Source organism: Silurus meridionalis, chromosome 17 (assembly GCF_014805685.1).
Source record: "Silurus meridionalis isolate SWU-2019-XX chromosome 17, ASM1480568v1, whole genome shotgun sequence".
Classification (NCBI taxonomy): domain Eukaryota; kingdom Metazoa; phylum Chordata; class Actinopteri; order Siluriformes; family Siluridae; genus Silurus; species Silurus meridionalis.
Window position 1 is genome coordinate 17,235,628 of NC_060900.1, and position 18,585 is coordinate 17,254,212.

Here is an 18,585-nt window from a genome sequence, read left to right on the forward strand (position 1 = left end):
TTGTCATAGTACTGAATATCAACAATTCCATCATTCATTTCAACACACGATCGTTCAAATGAAACCACGGTATCTTCTGGAACACACACAGACACCAGTTAGTGAATAACCAAATATTTTATTCGAGGTGTATGTACACTTAAAGGACACGATTAGACCATCTTGAAGACGACTTAGTTTATTCATGAAGAATACCAGGTGGCTTGATTAGGTATGTGGGACAGGGTCTTCAACAGAAACTCACACTCTTGCTTTGGCCTGAGTGGCCTTAGCTAGTAATTTCAGATCCGAGATGCACTTAGCAATACTCTCCTTTTCCTGAAAATCAAACAAACATGAGTTGAGAGCATTTGCAGCCATTAAGATGAAAAGCATGAGCACCAGAATTCAGTGTTCAACGAAGTCACTTAGTGTACTGCTTTAACTGGATCGCCATCTAGTGGCGTGAGATATATATGCATTTAGAGAAAGTCATGTAATAAGTTGGCCCTGTGCATAAACGGCTAGAAAGAACAGATTTGACAGTCTTTTTAATCAACAGAATAATGCAATGTTTGGCAAATCTGAGTGACAACGACTTTAAAAGCCTAGGAGGGTTTCATGATGCGTTTCCACAGCTTAACTAATCCAAAACAAAAGATACCTGTTGTGGTGTGATGCTTTTGATGACGCCCTGCTCCACCCAGTTGACCATGTGCTCTTGCTCCATGCGATGCTGCAGGTTCTGAAGTGCCACCTGATAATCGAGCCTCTTCTTCACTTCATTGGTGACCATGTGAATCCGTTCCCTGTAGTTGGTCTCCAGCAGCATGGCCACATTGTTCTATAAACCAGAAATGTTTTTCATAAAACTTACTGGGATTTACTTGATCTGTCACAGCATTAAAAAATAAAGTCTGAGCAGGACATTAAAGATTTCATCATTAAAATGTCTTCATACATTTAGAGCTTAAATGCTTGTTCAGAATTTTTTTATTTAAAATGCTTAAAGGTAAACTTACAATTCCATCAAATGCAGAACTTTTTTTTTTTACTCAGGTTGCATGCCCTAATACATTTAAATACATCAGGCATTTGACCCTAACCTTGTTTGGATCTTAATGGACTTCTGGGATACACAAAAAATAAATAAATAAATAAAAAGAGGGTCGGGGTGGAAAGACACTACCCTCTAATGGAAAAAGCATATAAATGTTTTGCACACAAACGTATTTATTTTTAACATTCTTACCCTCTTGGCATCAAAAAGCATGCTCCTTCCTTCCACTCTCCATTGCTCCTTCTTTTCATGCTGGATTGCCTCAGCCAGGCTGCCCATGGCCTGGTCTTTCACCTCCTGGATCTTTGCAACTTTCTCCTGCAGGGAGAGGAACAGAAATTACCAATGGTTTGTGGCATTTGATTAAAACCAGTTCAACTGCTTAAAAGTTGATCTATTACTAAATTTAAGTCAGACAAATCTAAATGAAACACAAAACACTTTCATTATGTGAAACTTTTGTGCCTTTATGACAACAGATCACAAAAAATGGGATGTAAATTCAATAGGTGCGTTTACATGGAGCATTGTAATCGGTTCAAAGTGCAATTAGAATGAAAATGCTCCATATGAACATCTCAATCAGACTAAAGATGCTCAAAGCGAATAAAATTGTAAGGGAAGCGTAGAATTCAGATGCTCCTTGGAGATGCAACACATGACATAAAAAATAATGAAACTCCATGTTGACAGGAAATAGGCCAATGTGTGCATTTCCAAAGTCATTCCATTTGAAAGCGCCGGCACATGTAAACACCATATCGGATTAGATAACGCCTCATGTAAACAGTTCACCAAATCTTTCAATCAGAATGACAAAAACGTGTACCGTAATTTCGGGACTATAAAGCGCACCCATATATAAGCCGCACCCACTGAATTTTTACAAATATTTTTATTTTTAACATAAATAAACCGCACCTGTCTATAAGCCGGGTCTACACTACACTAATGTACTTTACACAGGCTTTAAAGAAAGACACGTTACACACGGTGTAACATGTTGCACTTTCTTTAGGAGCATAGCGGTATTTTGGGAATAGCATGCCAGAAGCGAGCTCTCCCTTCACCCCGACTCAACGCATTACAACGGCTTGTATCTAAACAGTAGCCAACTAAAAAAAGTCATTGTTCACTGTCTTCCTCCTTCCTTTCACAACTATTTCTCTCGGGAGTTTATCTTTTGGCATCGTCGTGCGTTTAAAAATCACCCGATGGAAGGTTTTTTCTCCCGATGCCGTGCAGCTCAGAACACAGGTGAAGTGCGTTTTTTCGTTTCCATTCGGCAATTTCATTGGTCTAATGTTATGGGGTTCAGTTTTTTGGCTTGAAGTTTGTGAAACCGGGAAAAACCCAGGAAAAATCCATAAATTAGCCGCTTCATTGTTTAAGCCGCGGGGTTCAAAACGTGGGAAAAAAGTAGCGGCTTATAGTCCGAAAAATACGGTACATGAACACATGGCTAGTGACGTTCCACAAGGTTTGGCCATAACTGTACATTTAGTCAAAAAAAAAATAAAATACATTTTCCTATTTTGCTCAACACTTTGCTCCTTGCATATAATTTTACAGTCAATCTTTGTTTGTACAATTATTTATGCCACATTTGTTTCTAGCTTTATTTTATTCTTTTTAAATGCTGTGAGCTTATTCAGTTGAATATTTCATTTAGGTTTCAAACTGATCTGTGAGAAGAATCAGTAAAATTAGAATATAGTATCACATATACGGTTGCATGTCGGTTTGTTGCTTTGCGAATGCAGGTTAGCATGGAACCAAACCCTATTTATCCTTAAATCTGTACCTGTATCTTTATCAAGTTGCACTCAGTTTAGCGAGTAACCTGTAGATGTATTCAAATATTAATTAGCAGAGAAGTTTAACAGTAAACATGGCAACCTTGTCTTCATGAAGAGCTCATCATTTGAAGCATCATTTGGCCAATAAAACCCACCTCATTCAATTTGTCTGCAAAAGCTGCCACGTTGGGCCCAAACTTCTTGACACCATAAATGAGCACTGCACCAATGGAGGCAGCAGCGATGGTCTCATGGTTGATGACGTAGACCTCCTTAGACAGCAAGTACAGGAGAAGACCAGTGCCAAGCATGTAAGGTCCTGAAAAAAAAAGTGTGCATTGGTGTGAAGCAACGAATAAGAGGGCTTTCTCAAAGAATATCGACAAATGTCAAATCACGTTTACATATTTATTGCGACATCCCTAATAAGACCGAGATTTATATGAAATACTTGAAAATAAGCACCAATGAGGGATCAGTGATGTCATAAATCTCCTGTGCAATGTCTAAAAGTTGCTAACTGACATACATTTACGATCTGTGGGGAAAGATGGCATGTGCAAAAATATCGCACAATCTCACAGGCTGCATAATATAAAAAAATATAGCTTTTTTTCCCCCATCACAATGTTAAGCATGTGTTTGTGTATAAGACACACCGATGCTAAAAAAAAATACTAGCCTAGCCACGATTTTTATTCATGCCAAGTGGTTTAAACAATTTGCACCCTCTGGTAAGCCATTTCATTACAAAGGCAGGCAAGCAAAACCAGAGGTAGAGAAGTATTTATCAAATCAGGAAAAGTAGTAAAAAAGAAAATAGCAAACCCATTTTTTTTTAATAAGAGTGCGATGTGCTTGCTTTGCTTTTCACCTACACAAATTCACTAAAGTAAACAAGGATGATCGTAAACACATTTAACAAACTCTTTTGGCACGGATAAAAACTTGTGGGTGTACCAAATAGTGTTGACAGACACCAAGTGGACTGACACCAGGTATGGAAGCTCCAGAGCCCAGAGTCAATCTCTCCTTGTTTGGATGCCTGGAAAAACGTATTAACTAGTCTATATAGCTAGTAAATATAGTTAAAATACCCATATGGTAAACTAATTAGCTGATTAGGTCTCCTGTACTTAATAAAGAACTTCTAAAGAGTCCCTCTGCATGATTAACAGCAATTCTGTGTTTTAAAAATGATCAGGGTTTCCACATACCTGCCTGGTCCATAATCAGAGAAATCTGTAAATGATATTCTTAGGCTAGTAAAAACCATGCTTCCTTTTGCCAGATCAGTGGTGTTTATACCAGAGGTGAATCTCTCGAACATGAAACAAGTGGTGACCTCTAATCAACTGCTGAATAACAACCCTAAGATGAAACCTAATTCTCTGAGCTTCCTTAATTGTGGACCATGGAGACAATCGACAAAATATCTCTCTAATCACCCGTGACTCCGGTTTTCGGGTACAGCAGTGTGAAGAGCTCTTCTGGAAAAATTCCATGGCGAACTTTTCCTCCCTTCTCTGGCAGAGGGGGCACAGGTGCCAGGCTCTGAGAAGACGAGTGGAAGGAACGAGAAGCCTGGACCACACTGAAAATAGAAGTTTTTTTTAATTAACATTTAACATACTAATTTCTCCAATAAAGTTAAGTTTTAGTGTTTACAAATTTCAGATTTCCATTGAGAAAGAAAACGCTGCCAGTGATTTGAAGCATACATACCAGGGTCCAAAGGAACCGGAGTTCTTCAGGGCTGAACCTGGAGACAGATCACAGATGATGTGACACTGTTCAACAACATGAATTCTACATTCATTCATTCATACAATCTGTATACTAGAGTGTTGAATAGTAGGTGAAAATGATAAACCGCTATTCCAGGTTAATGTGATCTAGTACACGGGTTTGGACTTGAACTGAATGAAGGACGTCATTCTGGACAACTGACTTCAACGGCATTGCATGGATCTATGGCTAACGCTAATAGCACCTCAGCTAACAATTCATTTTGTGACAGTATAATTAGAATGAAGAACATCTCCAGGAAGCATTTTATCTTTAACTTAATATACAGCAAATCAAACATATCAAATGTGTGTGCACATTAACCTCAAACACACAGATTTCATTCAGGCAGCTACAGTTAGCTAGTTAGCAACTCAGGCCCTGCACTTTTACCCTTCAACTTTACAGTCGCCATGCATTCCGACTAACATAACCAAACCACTACAGCAACTTTGTTATTATTAGTATTATTTTTTAGCTTAAATTGACCAACCTGAAACTATCACAAGTCTGGAGAGCATGTCTGAAAGATGGAATGGCAATAACCCAGGCCGAAATGTATCCTTATAGCAGCCACTGGCGCTCCTCGGCCTCGCTGTGCCCTTCTGCAACGAGCAAGGGTGCTACAAGAACTCTCGCGCGTAATATCGCGAGAATTCATGTAACGTCTTCAGTTATATCCGGGTCCGCGAGAAGCACTCTTAACCTGCAGGTGGAGTAAGTTTACACGATATTTCCAGGAGGCCAGAAACGGCGCCTGATTCACTACTCACTGTTAGCAAGCTGATCATTTCACAGACTGCAGTGTTCAGTGTCCATGTAATATTATATACTGCACTACTTTTGTTTGTGTTCAAACAAAGTAACAAACAAGGTTCGAAATCCCTTAGTATTTCCCTTAGTATGTGCATGTTGTCTGTTTCGGTCAAGAATAGAAACCCAACTTTGCTGTTTTATTGTTTCCACAGTCTGGGTGCTATTTGTGTTCCACTAACATTGCTTTAGAAATATGTACGCAAAGGAAATGTAAAATGCATTTTTAACACAAACTAAGTGTCCCTTCACTACATCGTATATAGGAAAGGGGAGCTCGGTGGTTAAGAAATTGGACTTCTGCTCAAAGGTTGTGCCACTGTTGGGCAATCGAGCAAGACCCTCAAGTGCTCAGTTGTTATAGATAAATACCTGTTTTAGATAAATAACACCACTGCAGTAAAAATAATTGTTGCTGTCAGAGTCCTCTATATGTACACTGCACAGTAAACTATAACTTAAAATACGTTAGAAATTGCATTATCTTTTATATTATTATTCAAATCCATTTGAAGTGCCATGCTTAATACATGAATAAATATGCAACTTTGCTGTGTTTGACTACGTTCACTCAACCCTTTTATCTGAGCACATTCATCTGAAATATCTGGAATATCTTACAAGTTACATGCTAGACAGGACATTTCGTTTTGTTGTATTCTGAACTGTTAGCTGTGTAAATGATTTTTATTAAAGAATAAAAACTATACTTTTCAATCACAGATATCAGTTAAGTTGTTAGGATCGCCAGTGAACCAATATGCCATCTGTTTTCAAGCACCAGCTTTTGAGTTGAGCAATGCCATATGAGCACACCAGCCATTTCTAATCTAAAGGCCCACCCGTCTGCAGGAGCACTTTCAGTATGGGTGGCTGCAGAGATAGAGCAACTCATGCAAGACTGTGTGCTTCCTCTTACTTCCTGTAAACTAGCAAGGCAGAAGAAGTAAACCGCTTTTATTGTTCGAACTCATTTTCACTTTCTCGACTGTAATGTTTTCTCAGACTCTTTTTTCAGCACTATTTTCTCTTCCAGGACTCACATGAAACAGGTAATTTGTTTTGTTAAATTAATAGCACTAAACGTTTCTTACAAATATATGTTTTAATATGTTTCCTTTTTTGCTCTCGGTTACGTGTCAGTGCAGCTTTTTAGTTATAACGTGAATAGTCAGGAAAAGAACATGCAAAAAAAAAATCCATTACTGTTTGTGTAATTGGTACATTGTGAGAAATTAGAAATGAAAATATTGCATAACATACCATAGGTGTTCATGTGAACTTTACAGCATTGGGTATAAATGAATGAATGCAAGCGGTGAATGAGGTATTGTACCCTTCTAAAATGGTTTAAAATATCAGCTTTTTTTAATTTAATCCTTTTTTTGTTGCCAATAGTTGGGAAAATGATTTATTCTAGCATTTCAAAGGGTTTTTTATTTGTTTGTTTACTCTCTTTATAGCTCTATTTAGTATCTTACAATGTAGAAGTAGTCTAAGATAGAACTGCTTCCAAAGCTAAAACTAGTGATGTATTAATGAATAAAAGCACTTGATATTAAATTAAATGAAGCTTGATATATTGATATTTCTTTTGCAGCTGTCTGAAGATCAGCACATGTGTGCTCTTAAAGCAGAACAACCTTAAAGGTGATTACCATGACATCCATTTTATCTTAATGGCATATTTAACATCCTGTTAACGGAGTTTTGCCTATACAGTAACTCAGATATACATGTCATAAAGCTGCCATAGAGCATCAACTGCTGTAACACAACCAAGCACTAGACTTCATCCAAAGAGGACAGGATGATCACTCTTGATGGCAAAATAAGTCAACAGTGTGACTATGATTTAAAATTGGAACAACGTGCTGTAAAGCACAGAAATCTTGGCAATCGAAACAATGTGACAACATGTCGAAGTCCAACCAGAGACGTGGATACGAAATGGATTAAGAATGAATTACACCGCAAAAGGCAGGACGAATTTTCGAAGAGACGACCAGCTGACTGCAATGTTAGAACGCCGTTATCTTCACAGTCAAGACGTTATTATGCACAAAAGGAAGATCGTGTGACGCAAATGTCTACGCCTTACAGGCATTCAAACATCAGTCCAATCAAACAGGTGAATAAGTGTAAAAAAAACATATTCAGATTTTGTAGCCTGTTTATGTCTATGTTGCTTAAAAACATAACTAAGAATTCAAATACAATGGGGACATGCTGTAATAGGAAAATAATTTATGTTGGGGTTGCATAATTGTCAGGCAACTCATTTTTTATAACAGTGCATCCAAAGATTTCTTTCCCTTTAATACCAGAGAAAACTGCACATGATTCAGACTTTTTACATTCATATTAATAAATGACATTTCATACATTTGAACTTTGAATTTATGGTTAATTGCAATAAAACAACTTATATAATATAACAAAAAAATACTGAATCCTTCATCATTTTAATTATTAACCAATATTTATTTGTTAATGATTAGTTTTAAATGATGTGAAGCACTTTTTTTAACACCATTCAGATTAAAAAATTACCACCATTCAGATTCTGACAATCAGATTCCAGAATTCCAGAAGCTTGATCACTTATATCTTTGTGAATCTTGGTAATATTTCACTGTGTTTGTACAAAACCCTTCAGCTAGTGTTCACTGCTTCACCCAAAAATGAAAATGCACTGAAGCATGAGAGTGCTGCAGCTGTGCTCGAGTCACTTCTTCAGAGAGAAAAAGCAAAGCAAGAACGAGGCAAGCAGGCTTCTTTTTTTAACAATGGCTTTCTTATACAGTAGACATGTTCAATAGCTCATAAGCAAAAGGCATAGCTCATGTAAGTATTTTTGGAATCTCCTAGCTCTCCTTAGGGACATCACTCAGCAGACAAACAACCACAGGACACTATACACTGCTAGTGTGCAGACTGAGTGAGTAATATTCCTTCATAGTTAGAGTATACAGTTCTTGTATGCTAGTTATAGTTGCAGTGATGTTAGTAGGTTTTTTATTTACAAATTCACTCACGGTTGTGTGACTGCTTTTTCTTTTCTTGTAGATCAGGCAATTCAACTATTGAAGATGAGGTAAGGTGATTAGTTTGATTAGTTATGTTACTGTTCACAACAGTTTCAAATTTCCTTAATGAATGTAATAACACCACATTTAATTTCTACTAAATTTGTCTATTTCTCTTGATCTTGCCTACTGTAGGATATTCAGCAGTTGGCGACTTATTTAGAGGTAATTTGATTTGCTATATGTTATTATGTTATTAAATTATAATACCTTTATAAATAATATTGTAACATAGAATTGGTTGCCTGTATATGATTTTAAAATGTATGTTTGTAGCCAACTACTAAATAATGTATACGTAAATAAAATATCCAACATTTAGGTTAAAATTAATAGACAATGAAATTTGAATATGAATCAAAATACTTAATTAAATGTATTCCAGTTGAATGAATAGATATTATAATTAGCCATGTTCAAATCCGACCTGAATGGTCCCTCGTGTAGGAGGCGTTGTATAGAGAGGAAGTTCTGAAAAAGAAGCTGACTGCCCTACAGAGGAGTACATCAACCCTGCTGCATGCCACTGAGCTGATGTGGAAGGTATGTGTTGCAGCTCACCCTGGTTTATTATTTAATGCTACGCCAATATTCTAATCATTTCTTTCCTCACGTTTGTTTTTACACACAAAAAAAAACGTGTACAGTAATCAATTAACATATTCACATCTAAGCCTCTAGAATCTTTTCTTCGAGGCAGTTCCAGACAGCATGCCTTAAAATTGAGTTCATTTAGCTGTCTTTCCTATTTGTGTCATAAATATAAATGTGCACGTGGGTTCTGTGGTTTGCAAGTATCCGGCTGTTTGCTTGTCAGCATGAAAAAAAAAATTGAGAGCATTTACTCGTGCCAGAAAAGTTCTAGGTAGCAAACACTCTACACTTTTTTGGCCTTGTCTGTTTATATCCATATTAGTAGCAGTTAGAACTAACTGCTAGAACAACCAATTAGTTTGGAAATGTATTCATTTAACACATAATGCACAATGTAATAGTTAGACAAAATGCATAATTCATTCATACAGCTAACCAAGGTGTGGTTCTTAATCTTTCTTGTTATTTAAAAATTTTATTTTTGTATGATTTCTGCATCCATTCATTCATTAAGCTTGATCAAAATAATGTAATGTTGAGCTACACTGTCTAAGATATATGCTTATGCGCATGCACCCATGTGCATATACTTTCAGTGGAAGCTTCATCCGTTGTATCTGTACCTTTGTCACACCACATTTCCTTTTCCTCCCACAGTCTCGCTGCGATGAAGATCTGCTAAAGAACAAGATCAAGACACTGGAGGCTCAACTACAGTTGTCTATGAAGGTGGGTTTGAATCTTAGAAATTTAGATTTGTGCATATGTTGATGTGTATACAAATTGAATATAGACATTCAGAACTAAAGCAAGATATTACTTTGACAATCCCAAAAGTGTGTATATCACAGTGCTGTTCCTACGCATAAACTTTTTTTTATTGTTTTGTTTGTTTTGTGATTGCATCTTTTTCTTTAGGGGGTTCCTCAGGATGGACTAAAAAAGGTGGTATTAATGATGGAAAACCAGAAAGAGGAGTATGAAAAAAAGGCTTTGGAGGCTATCCAGAAAGCCACAGAGGAGAATTCAGAGGCACAGGCCAAACTGCAGAACCTACAGGTTAGTTCAGCTGTGGAGGCAGTCAGATTTCATTCTCCTTTATAGACAGAATCATCTGAATGCTGTTTGCCAACTTATCATGCCAAAATCATCTTTTTCACAAGGAGGCACTGCAGGTGGCCCAGGCAGAGTCAGTGCGATGGCAGAAGCTGTTTGAGGACCTGAGAGAGAACTACATATTGATGAGGAAGAATCAGGATCAGTGCAATGATCAGCTCCAACAGATACAGAATCAGCTTCAGGTCAGACCACAGACACAGACAAGAGGTAGTAAGTAGTGCTGCCTTTTGCAATTTCAGGGGACCAAGCACCATTTGACCACATGATGTTGCTGTGGAATCTTTTATTTTTATTTTTACAGATTATCAATAGCAGCATTACTTATACACTATACTACACTATAATAAAATTATTGGGTCATAAGTCCGGTATGTAATTTTTGAGCATTGCATTCCACTTGTAGTCTCAATTTACTTTTATAATTCCCTCCACTCTTCTGGCAAGATGTTCCACTAGATTTTGGAGTGAGCTTATGGATATTTGTGTTCATCAGTCACCAAAGGCAGGTACTGATGTAGGTGAGGAGGCCTGGGGTGCAGTCAGCATTCCAATTCATCCCAAAGGTGTTTAGTAGGGATTAGATCAGAGCTCTATAGCAGGCCACTCATGATCTTCCTCTCCAAAGCATGTAAACCAGATCTTCATGGAGCTCACTTTGTGCACAGGGGCATTGCCATGCTGGAACAGGTTTGGGTTTCCAAGTTCAAGCGAATGCAAAATTCTATTATACCACATCCAAAGACGTCCTATACAATTGAGTGCCTCCAGCGTTGTGGTAGCAGTTTGGAAAAGAACCACATATAACAGAAAAGGTCAGGTGACCCAATACTTTTGGAAATATAGTGTACCTTTTTATAAGGAAATGTAAAACACAATTGACAGTTTCCTTTCATTCACAATTAAGAGGTAATTTAGAAAGATGGAAAATTATTTTAAATAGTTGAGCATTTGCAGGCCCTCGCTGATAAATATTTGTGCCCAGTGTTTACCCGCATATATAAGTATGAACTAAAACATGAGAATATTCAGTGTAAATTAGCTTATGCACATCTTCATTCATTGATACTGTTCATAAGGGTACAATGGTTGTGAAATCTGTAACATTGTTTCCAGACTAATCCTGAGCCTGGATTACTGTCTGGGAGGAGTTTCAAATGTTGTCCCAATGCTTATGTGGGTTTGCTTCAGGTTGTCTCATTTCCTCTAAACTCCCACATATTAGGATGCTTGATTATGCTAAATTAGCTATAAGTGTGAAGAACTATGTGAACAGGGTGTACTGTAATGGACAAGGATACCTGTTAATTCAGGGGGAATTTATGTCTCCCATCAGAGTGCATACACAGTGTGTCCAGGATCCACCACCTGACTGGATTAAAGCCGTTACTAAGTAAATTAACCATTTTGACTCTGTTTTGGGCCAGAAATAGTTTGTGCTTGCAATTTTGTTCACTGGTAGCAATATGTGGATGAGACACTTCTCAAATATGTATCATTCAAGCTAAGCTCAAAAAACGCATGTTATTCTGCCTCGTTCTTGTTTTTTTATCTTTTTTTTCTACTCTTGATTGCACTCCAATAACCAAACCTTGAAAGTTTCATTTCTACAGTTAAGAATGTACATGATACAATACTAAGACTTGTAGTAAATGTGTGTATGTGTGTGTTGTGCAGAGATCCAGGGAGCAGGAGGAGTCGCTTAGGCATCAGTGTAATATTCTGCAGCAGGACAAGGCAGAGTTCCACTCTGATAACCTTCTCCTGGAGCAGGACAACCAGATCCTGCGAGAACAGCTAGAAAAATTCATAGGTAATTTTTACATCAATCATGTTACATATGAATTTTGTTAATAATATTTGATAATTTGGTATTTTGTTTGAAATGCTTTCTAATGCAAAGGCCAAGGTTTATATAATGTCACAAAATATTGCAGCTTATAAACAGGTTTATTTTTCTGGTTAACCTTCTCAGACAGTCATGAATCCTGGAACAATATTACAGAAGATCACAAGCAGGGACTCCAGTCCTACCAGTTCGCTGAGACGGATACCAGCGTCATTAAGCAGCTGCATCAGACCGAGCAAAAACTCAGCTTAAAGGACAAGGAAGTATGAATAATGCACCGTATCTGCAGTTTCTCTTAATTTTAGCAATATAAACAATATTTATAGAAATAGATACACAAAAGTCCCACAACTGTTGTGAGTGAAATATGTACAAGTGATTTTAAATGATATCTGTGCACATATATTCTAACTAGCCTAAACATAACTTTCATAAGGTACATTTTTTTTTCATAATATTTTAAATGTTTCAAGTCCACACACATCGAGGATAAAATGTAGAAGATCAAGAACGTGGACATTTATTATACAGTAAGATAGTAATAATTCAAATATTTTTTAGTAAAAAGTGAAGATGTAAAATGTATCTTTAAAAACACAAAATTGTCCTTTTCCCTGAAGTGTAAACAGTCATCTATAGACACCTCTCCTGCTTGACTGCTCACCATGCCATTGCATAGAATATTTTAAATATTGCAACCTTAAATGCTGCTCAGTGAAATGACAGTTGTGTTGTTTTATCAATCTCGGTAGTGCGTAGAGCTGAAGGCTGAGCTGGAGATCCTGGAGCAGGAGTGCTACAGCTATCAGATTCGTCTGGCTCAGTGTCGGGAAGAGCTGAATACACTAAGCGCTCGCAACAGCAGAAGCACACGAAAGGTAGGGATTTTTAACCGATACAGAGATTGGTGGTCTAGTGGTTACGCTGCGGCCCGGGTTCGATCCCCGGTCAGGGAACCAACCCCAGCCACTCTTAGTGCCGGTCCCAAGCCTGGATAAATGGGGAGGGTTGCGTTAGAAAGGGCATCCAGCGTAAAAAATTTGCCAAATCAAACATGCGGATGATCCGCTGTGGCGACCCCTAATGGGAGAAGCCGAAAGAAAGAACAGAGATTTGGAATCATGCAAATATTGTATAATATAGTATAATGTGTTATTTTATTTTTTTATGTAAAAGATGAGTTCATATTCACTAAACTGTTATACCGTTAACTAAGCTGTTAAACTGTATATACTGTATATAAAGCTCATAGTTAATTTATCATTGAAGAAAAAATGACAATTTGGGAAAGCCATAAGTTAACAAAGGAGAATTTTTTTTCCAGACTAACAGTACATACTAGCTGATGGCCAAAAGTGTCTTACAGTTGGTTATTATAGAAATATAATTTTAATTAGCCCCCCTTACACACACACTCTCTCTCTCTCTCTCTCTCTCTCTCTCTCTCTTCACAGAGCCGTTTCTGTAGCACGCTATGTCTTATTCTGTTCTTCATGCTGATGGTAGTTGCAGTAATGGTTGGAGTCTGGATCTATCGTCCATCAGTCAGGGAGCAGCTTCGTGACTTTTACTTTGCAGTGGAGAAGAGAGTGGAGGACTATCTAATGCAGGCAGCAACCTCACAGCATGCAGGCTGCTTAAGACCTGTTTGAGCATCATATTTATTGGGTGTATATCAGATATTTATATAACATATATTTATTATGATATGAGCCATACACCATAAATAATTCTAGTAAAATATTGCACAGTGTGTGTAGTACGTACAATCGGAAGAATTGGAAGTTATGTTTTATCCATATTTCAATCAACTTAGGTCATTTTCTAGATTTGTTCAAAATTTTAAAATGTTATCCTTGAAATGATTCAGTGTGGCCACATGTCTTTCCTACATAATAAGGGTTTACTTTGTATTCCTGCTTTTCCTTATTTTTATCTGAAAGTTCTAGGAGTAAATGCCTTGTGCAATCTCAAAATACTATTGTTACAATTGAAATGTATAGACTTTTGGTTGATTCATATCTAAAGACTTGAATAAAAGCTGTGCACAGAATTAAAATATGGTTACTGAAGTCATTTAAATTGTTGATTTGAACTAAAATATCCCACTGGCGCATAAAAAAAATAAATACAAGGACTCAATGTTGAATTCTACATGGCCATTGTTGTTCTCTTCAGCTTTCCAGACAGCGCTACACAGAGCAGGAACACTGACACAGCTTATTTTTAAAAGCTCACACATTCAAACAACACTGTCCCTCCCATTGGCCTTTCATCATATTTCCTGTGTGATCAAACCAGAGGCTTTTAAAACATGGACTCCGGTATACAAGTGTTTTAGTGTGTGATGACCCGTCACTCACGGTAAGTGGCCCATTTCTCTAATGTTAATGTTAATGTTTTCATGACCTGTTATTAAAGTTGTGGTATTTGCTTTACTGTTTATTAACTGCATGATGCGAACCAGGAAGTGCAATGTTGCATTTGTGATCTGTTAACAGTTATGAAGCCGTAATGCAGCTATATATCGCTTATGAGATATGAATGTGGGGTGGCATAAAACAACATTTAGACATTTAGATATGTGACTACATATTGTTTTATGTAGTCACATAAACATAAATATGTTTCTCTCATAGGAAATGTAGGAAATGCAGATTATTAATTTGATTATCAGTCATTTCCATCTCTGGGTTCATCTCTATCTCTAAATGTCTCACACAACATTTGAACAAAAGCCTTGTTCAGCTCTGCTACCACTGTTAATGAAATAAATGGTAAACTCATTCAGTCAGTTCTGTTCTGGTGACTAAATGTCTTGTTAATAATGCTTTATTCGTTTATTATTAATAAATGTTTAACATTTTAATGCAGAAGTACAGAGTATGTCATCACTTGTATCTGTTTGATGAAGACATGTAGGATCACTGTATTATTGTTCTCCATTTAACAACAGGTGCTGTGAAAATGAGATCTCACTTGCTAATGTGCATCGTGGGAATTTGTTTTTCAACAACCGCACTTTCCCTAAAAATTTGTGCCTTTAATGTTCAAAGCTTTGGAGAAGCAAAAGCCAATAACAAAAGAGTAATGGGGATTTTGACAAAGGTAAACAAGCATAAAAACAAACATCAACAATGAATAATACATTTGGAAAAACATTGTTTTTCTAATTTCTGTAAAATATGTTGAACATACAAATGATGGGTAATGATATTTAATAGTCGTTAGAGGTATGGGACATTAAAGGAGGTTAAATAGTAACGTATGGACTTTTCCCCATTTGTTCCCCCAAATGGACTCCATTTTTCAGATCATTTCCCGCTGTGACCTCAGTTTAATTCAGGAGGTTCGAGACTCCAAAGGTAAAGCCGTTCCTGCAATGCTGAAGAACCTAAACAGGTGCATGTACTACTGATTTACTCCAATGTGTTTAATAAGTAAATTCTTACAATAATTATTTTTATAATAATATGTTTTTTATCATTTTGCCTAGGTTTGACAAAACTAATGTGTACTCTCACTTAGAGAGTAAAAGACTGGGTAAGAACTCATACAAGGAGCAGTATATTTATATTTATAGGTAAGATAGAATATATGATGACAGCGAATTCCATAAATATAACCATTTATTGGCATTGTTAAGCCTCTGGTTGAACCTTGAATAAATGTAATTCCTAAATCATCATTTTAAATCATCTTGCTATTACCTCAGAAAAGATGTACTGATGGTGCAAGAGCAAGTCTATTATCATGAACTGAAACAGACAGAGTTCAATGACACTGAAACATTTTCCAGAGAACCATTCATCATAAAGATTCACTCACCCACAACCGGTACGTTTAATACATTTTGTTATTTCATTAACCTACAGTAAATAGTTTGCATGCAGATTGAACTGCATTTGGTACAGTAAATGTGTGTTTGTAAAGGTGTGTTTGGTTCACATATGGCCAAAAGTTTGGATACCTGACCAACACACCCACATGTTATTCTTCCCCCACTAAAGTTACAGCACACAATTGTATAAGACGTTTTATTGCTGTTGCAGTACATTTACTGCAATTAAAATACCCAATCATGTTTCAGTATGATAGTGCCCCTGTACACAAAGTGTGTTTCATGAAGACAGGGTTTTCCAAGGATTGAGTGGAAAAACTCCATTGACCTGCAAGGAACTCTGACCTAAACCAAAATGAACATCTTTTGGATGAAGTAGAAACTGTACCCCAGGTCTCCTTACCCTACATCAGTGTCTGACTTCAACGCAATTGTTACATTCTAAAGGCTTCCCAGAAGATTTATTATAACAGGAAAGCAGAACTTCACTTGGAAGGGGGTGTTCAAAACGCATTCAGAGTGTTCTCTTCTCCAAGGTTTTGACCATATAGTGTACATATAGTGTACATTAAGTTACAACACTTCCTATCATTATGCTTTGCAAGTAATCATTTATTTCCATCAATCTTTTTTATGTCTCATGCATGAAGAAACCCAAACATCCATACGGCAACAATTATTTAATTTTCTAAATATTCTTTTTTTTTAACTGTGGTTAAACTGCAGCATTATATTTAATGAAAATTTCAAATATATCATGGAATACTATACTTTTATAATGATGAGGATATACAAGTTCACATTGCTTAATGGAGATAGGCTTTCACTTTATATCTTCTTTAGCCAAGGTGAATGTTAACTGCGATGCGTATACATGTAAATTTCGTTGTTAAAGGAAATATGTTGTTGTTTTGCTAGTTTAAATGTACTGAAGATATTATAGTTTTATTTAATATCAAAACTAACAAAAAGTAAAACCTTTAGCTCTCACTACCCAACTGTGATTGGTTATATTAAACTCGTAGACCAGAAAGACATACTATATTTAAAAATATAATCACATTTATAATAACACATTAATTGAATGGTAGATTTTCCATGCTGTTGCTCCTATTGAACAAACATGGCTGCTTCATGTTCTAGTACATTCTGCAAATATTTAGCTATGTAGCAAAAAAACATTATGATCATTAGGAATCTAGTTAATTACTGCTTCACAAATTCGTCAACACCCGAAACTCATATATGCACTCAAATCTGTATTTAGCAATTGTGTAAACAAGTGCAGCACAACATTAATGAATTTCGTAATATGACTGCAAATTCTCTTTTGCAGTTGTAAAAAACTTTATTATCATTGGTCATCACTCATGTCCTAGGAAAGCCATGCATGAGTTGGAAGAACTTTTTGAAGTCTTTCAAGCTGTCAGAAAGAAGTGGAAAACTGAGGTATGTCAGTGCTGCTTTATTCAGAAGATACAACATTATAGTATTGCATATTTAAAATTTAGAAGGGGGTTCTTGTTTTTCTAACTTCACTATAGAATGTGATGCTCCTGGGAGATCTGAATGCTGATTGTGGCTATGTCACTAATAAAGGCCGGAAGAAGCTCAGACTAAGGAATGATCCAAAATTCCTCTGGTTGATTACAGATGAACAGGACACCACTGTTCGTGACAAAACACACTGCGCTTATGACAGGTCTACAGCAAATAGCACAAACATTCTGCTTACATATATTATGACTTTAACAGACTTGGAGAAACTGTTAAAAAAGGTCTTCCACTTCTTCCTTTCCTATAGTTTTATTTACAACTTAATTATATTTAGTCATTATAGAAGTCAAAGTCAATGTAAGTGTCTGTGACACTTACCATTTTATGTTGCCCCAACCTTTATTTGGCTGCTAGAATGTTACTAGGCAGATGCATTCCCATTCCCATTCTCTCTACAAGGTGCCAGATTTCTATTGTTAATTCAAACTTGTTCTCTGTTTCCTCTCAGGATAATTGTACATGGAAAATCACTGATTTCTGGGATTGTACCAGACTCAGCTCAACCTTTTAACTTTAAAATGGATTTCAGTTTAACTGAAGATGAGGTATTCTACACTATATGGAGTGCTACAAAACAAATACCTGTTTGCCAAATGTCACATTTTGATTGTTTTTTTTTAGGCTTTGGAAGTCAGTGACCACTATCCAGTAGAGGTTGACCTGAAGTCAATTCATCACTACCACCTCCGGAATGAGCTCTGAACTAAAACCTGCACTTTTACGACCTTTTAACTGGACAATCTCTTTGAATCATTGAGTAGCTGTTTGCCTCTGAAGAATTTAAATAAAATATTTTAACCATTTTTGGTATTGTGTGTTTTCAACCAAATAATAACGTCAGCATTTATATTAAGACACAATCATTAAATCACAACATGGTTATTTTTTCAGAACTTAAATAGATGAAGAAATAAAATTGCTAACCAAGAATATTAGTTTTCTATATAATAAAACGTGTTTAAGTTTAGAAATGTATATTAACTGAGTATAAAGATCACTGCCTGAAAACACTTGAATTGGTAAATAATGCAGACATGTTTGCATGCCTGTGTTTTTGCAGCATGCATGTACAGCTGTTCCTCGTACTAAAAGAGGATGTA

The 18,585-nt window shown here is 36.5% G+C and overlaps 3 protein-coding genes across 5 annotated transcripts; 2 read left to right on the top strand and 1 right to left on the bottom strand.

Annotated features, from left to right (window-relative positions):
• Positions 1 to 98: 98 nt before the first annotated feature.
• Positions 99 to 5,270, bottom strand: atp5pb (ATP synthase peripheral stalk-membrane subunit b). Its single transcript, XM_046871196.1, has 7 exons — positions 5,120 to 5,270; positions 4,564 to 4,600; positions 4,287 to 4,432; positions 2,994 to 3,157; positions 1,232 to 1,357; positions 644 to 823; positions 99 to 318 (listed from the first exon to the last, which is right to left on the bottom strand). Exons 1-7 carry the CDS (start codon positions 5,145 to 5,147, stop codon positions 241 to 243), a joined length of 759 nt encoding a protein of 252 aa, XP_046727152.1. The 5' UTR covers positions 5,148 to 5,270; the 3' UTR covers positions 99 to 240.
• A 1,029-nt stretch (positions 5,271 to 6,299) lies between these two features.
• On the top strand, positions 6,300 to 14,135 carry LOC124400392 (TRAF3-interacting JNK-activating modulator). 2 transcript variants are annotated; one of them, XM_046872196.1, is made up of 15 exons: positions 6,300 to 6,491; positions 7,040 to 7,089; positions 7,162 to 7,570; positions 8,099 to 8,204; positions 8,311 to 8,380; positions 8,509 to 8,536; positions 8,664 to 8,693; positions 8,976 to 9,071; positions 9,780 to 9,851; positions 10,041 to 10,181; positions 10,286 to 10,423; positions 11,916 to 12,051; positions 12,214 to 12,350; positions 12,840 to 12,965; positions 13,542 to 14,135. In XM_046872196.1, the coding sequence occupies exons 3-15, from the start codon at positions 7,250 to 7,252 to the stop codon at positions 13,737 to 13,739; spliced, it is 1,599 nt and encodes a 532-aa protein (XP_046728152.1). In that variant the 5' UTR covers positions 6,300 to 6,491; positions 7,040 to 7,089; positions 7,162 to 7,249; the 3' UTR covers positions 13,740 to 14,135. The 2 variants fall into 2 exon arrangements, with proteins under 2 accessions (XP_046728152.1, XP_046728153.1); XM_046872197.1 differs by having other exon boundaries at positions 7,187 to 7,570.
• A 64-nt stretch (positions 14,136 to 14,199) lies between these two features.
• dnase1l1l (deoxyribonuclease I-like 1-like) lies at positions 14,200 to 18,288 on the top strand. Of its 2 annotated transcripts, none has more exons than XM_046872199.1 (9): positions 14,200 to 14,451; positions 15,044 to 15,195; positions 15,401 to 15,489; positions 15,584 to 15,670; positions 15,803 to 15,924; positions 17,265 to 17,377; positions 17,473 to 17,706; positions 17,934 to 18,030; positions 18,107 to 18,288. In XM_046872199.1, the coding sequence occupies exons 2-8, from the start codon at positions 15,055 to 15,057 to the stop codon at positions 17,994 to 17,996; spliced, it is 849 nt and encodes a 282-aa protein (XP_046728155.1). In that variant the 5' UTR covers positions 14,200 to 14,451; positions 15,044 to 15,054; the 3' UTR covers positions 17,997 to 18,030; positions 18,107 to 18,288. The 2 variants fall into 2 exon arrangements, with proteins under 2 accessions (XP_046728155.1, XP_046728154.1); XM_046872198.1 differs by having other exon boundaries at positions 17,473 to 17,630.
• The last annotated feature ends 297 nt before the right edge of the window (positions 18,289 to 18,585 follow it).

Bases quoted from the DNA above. Each gene is read 5' to 3' on its own strand.
- atp5pb (XM_046871196.1), bottom strand. From the start codon at position 5,147: ATGCTCTCCAGACTTGTGATAGTTTCAG. The intron at 4,433-4,563 runs GTATGTATGCTT...TTCTATTTTCAG, and splicing joins TCCGGTTCCTTTGGACCCTG to TGTGGTCCAGGCTTCTCGTT. The intron at 3,158-4,286 runs GTGATTAGAGAG...TTTTTTTTTCAG, and splicing joins CCCGAAAACCGGAGTCACGG to GACCTTACATGCTTGGCACT.
- LOC124400392 (XM_046872196.1), top strand. From the start codon at position 7,250: ATGATCACTCTTGATGGCAAAATAAGTCAACAGTGTGACTATGATTTA. The intron at 8,537-8,663 runs GTAAGGTGATTA...TGCCTACTGTAG, and splicing joins ATTCAACTATTGAAGATGAG to GATATTCAGCAGTTGGCGAC. The intron at 9,852-10,040 runs GTGGGTTTGAAT...CTTTTTCTTTAG, and splicing joins AACTACAGTTGTCTATGAAG to GGGGTTCCTCAGGATGGACT.
- dnase1l1l (XM_046872198.1), top strand. From the start codon at position 15,055: ATGAGATCTCACTTGCTAATGTGCATCGTGGGAATTTGTTTTTCAACA. The intron at 15,196-15,400 runs GTAAACAAGCAT...TCCATTTTTCAG, and splicing joins TAATGGGGATTTTGACAAAG to ATCATTTCCCGCTGTGACCT. The intron at 15,490-15,583 runs GTGCATGTACTA...CATTTTGCCTAG, and splicing joins ATGCTGAAGAACCTAAACAG to GTTTGACAAAACTAATGTGT.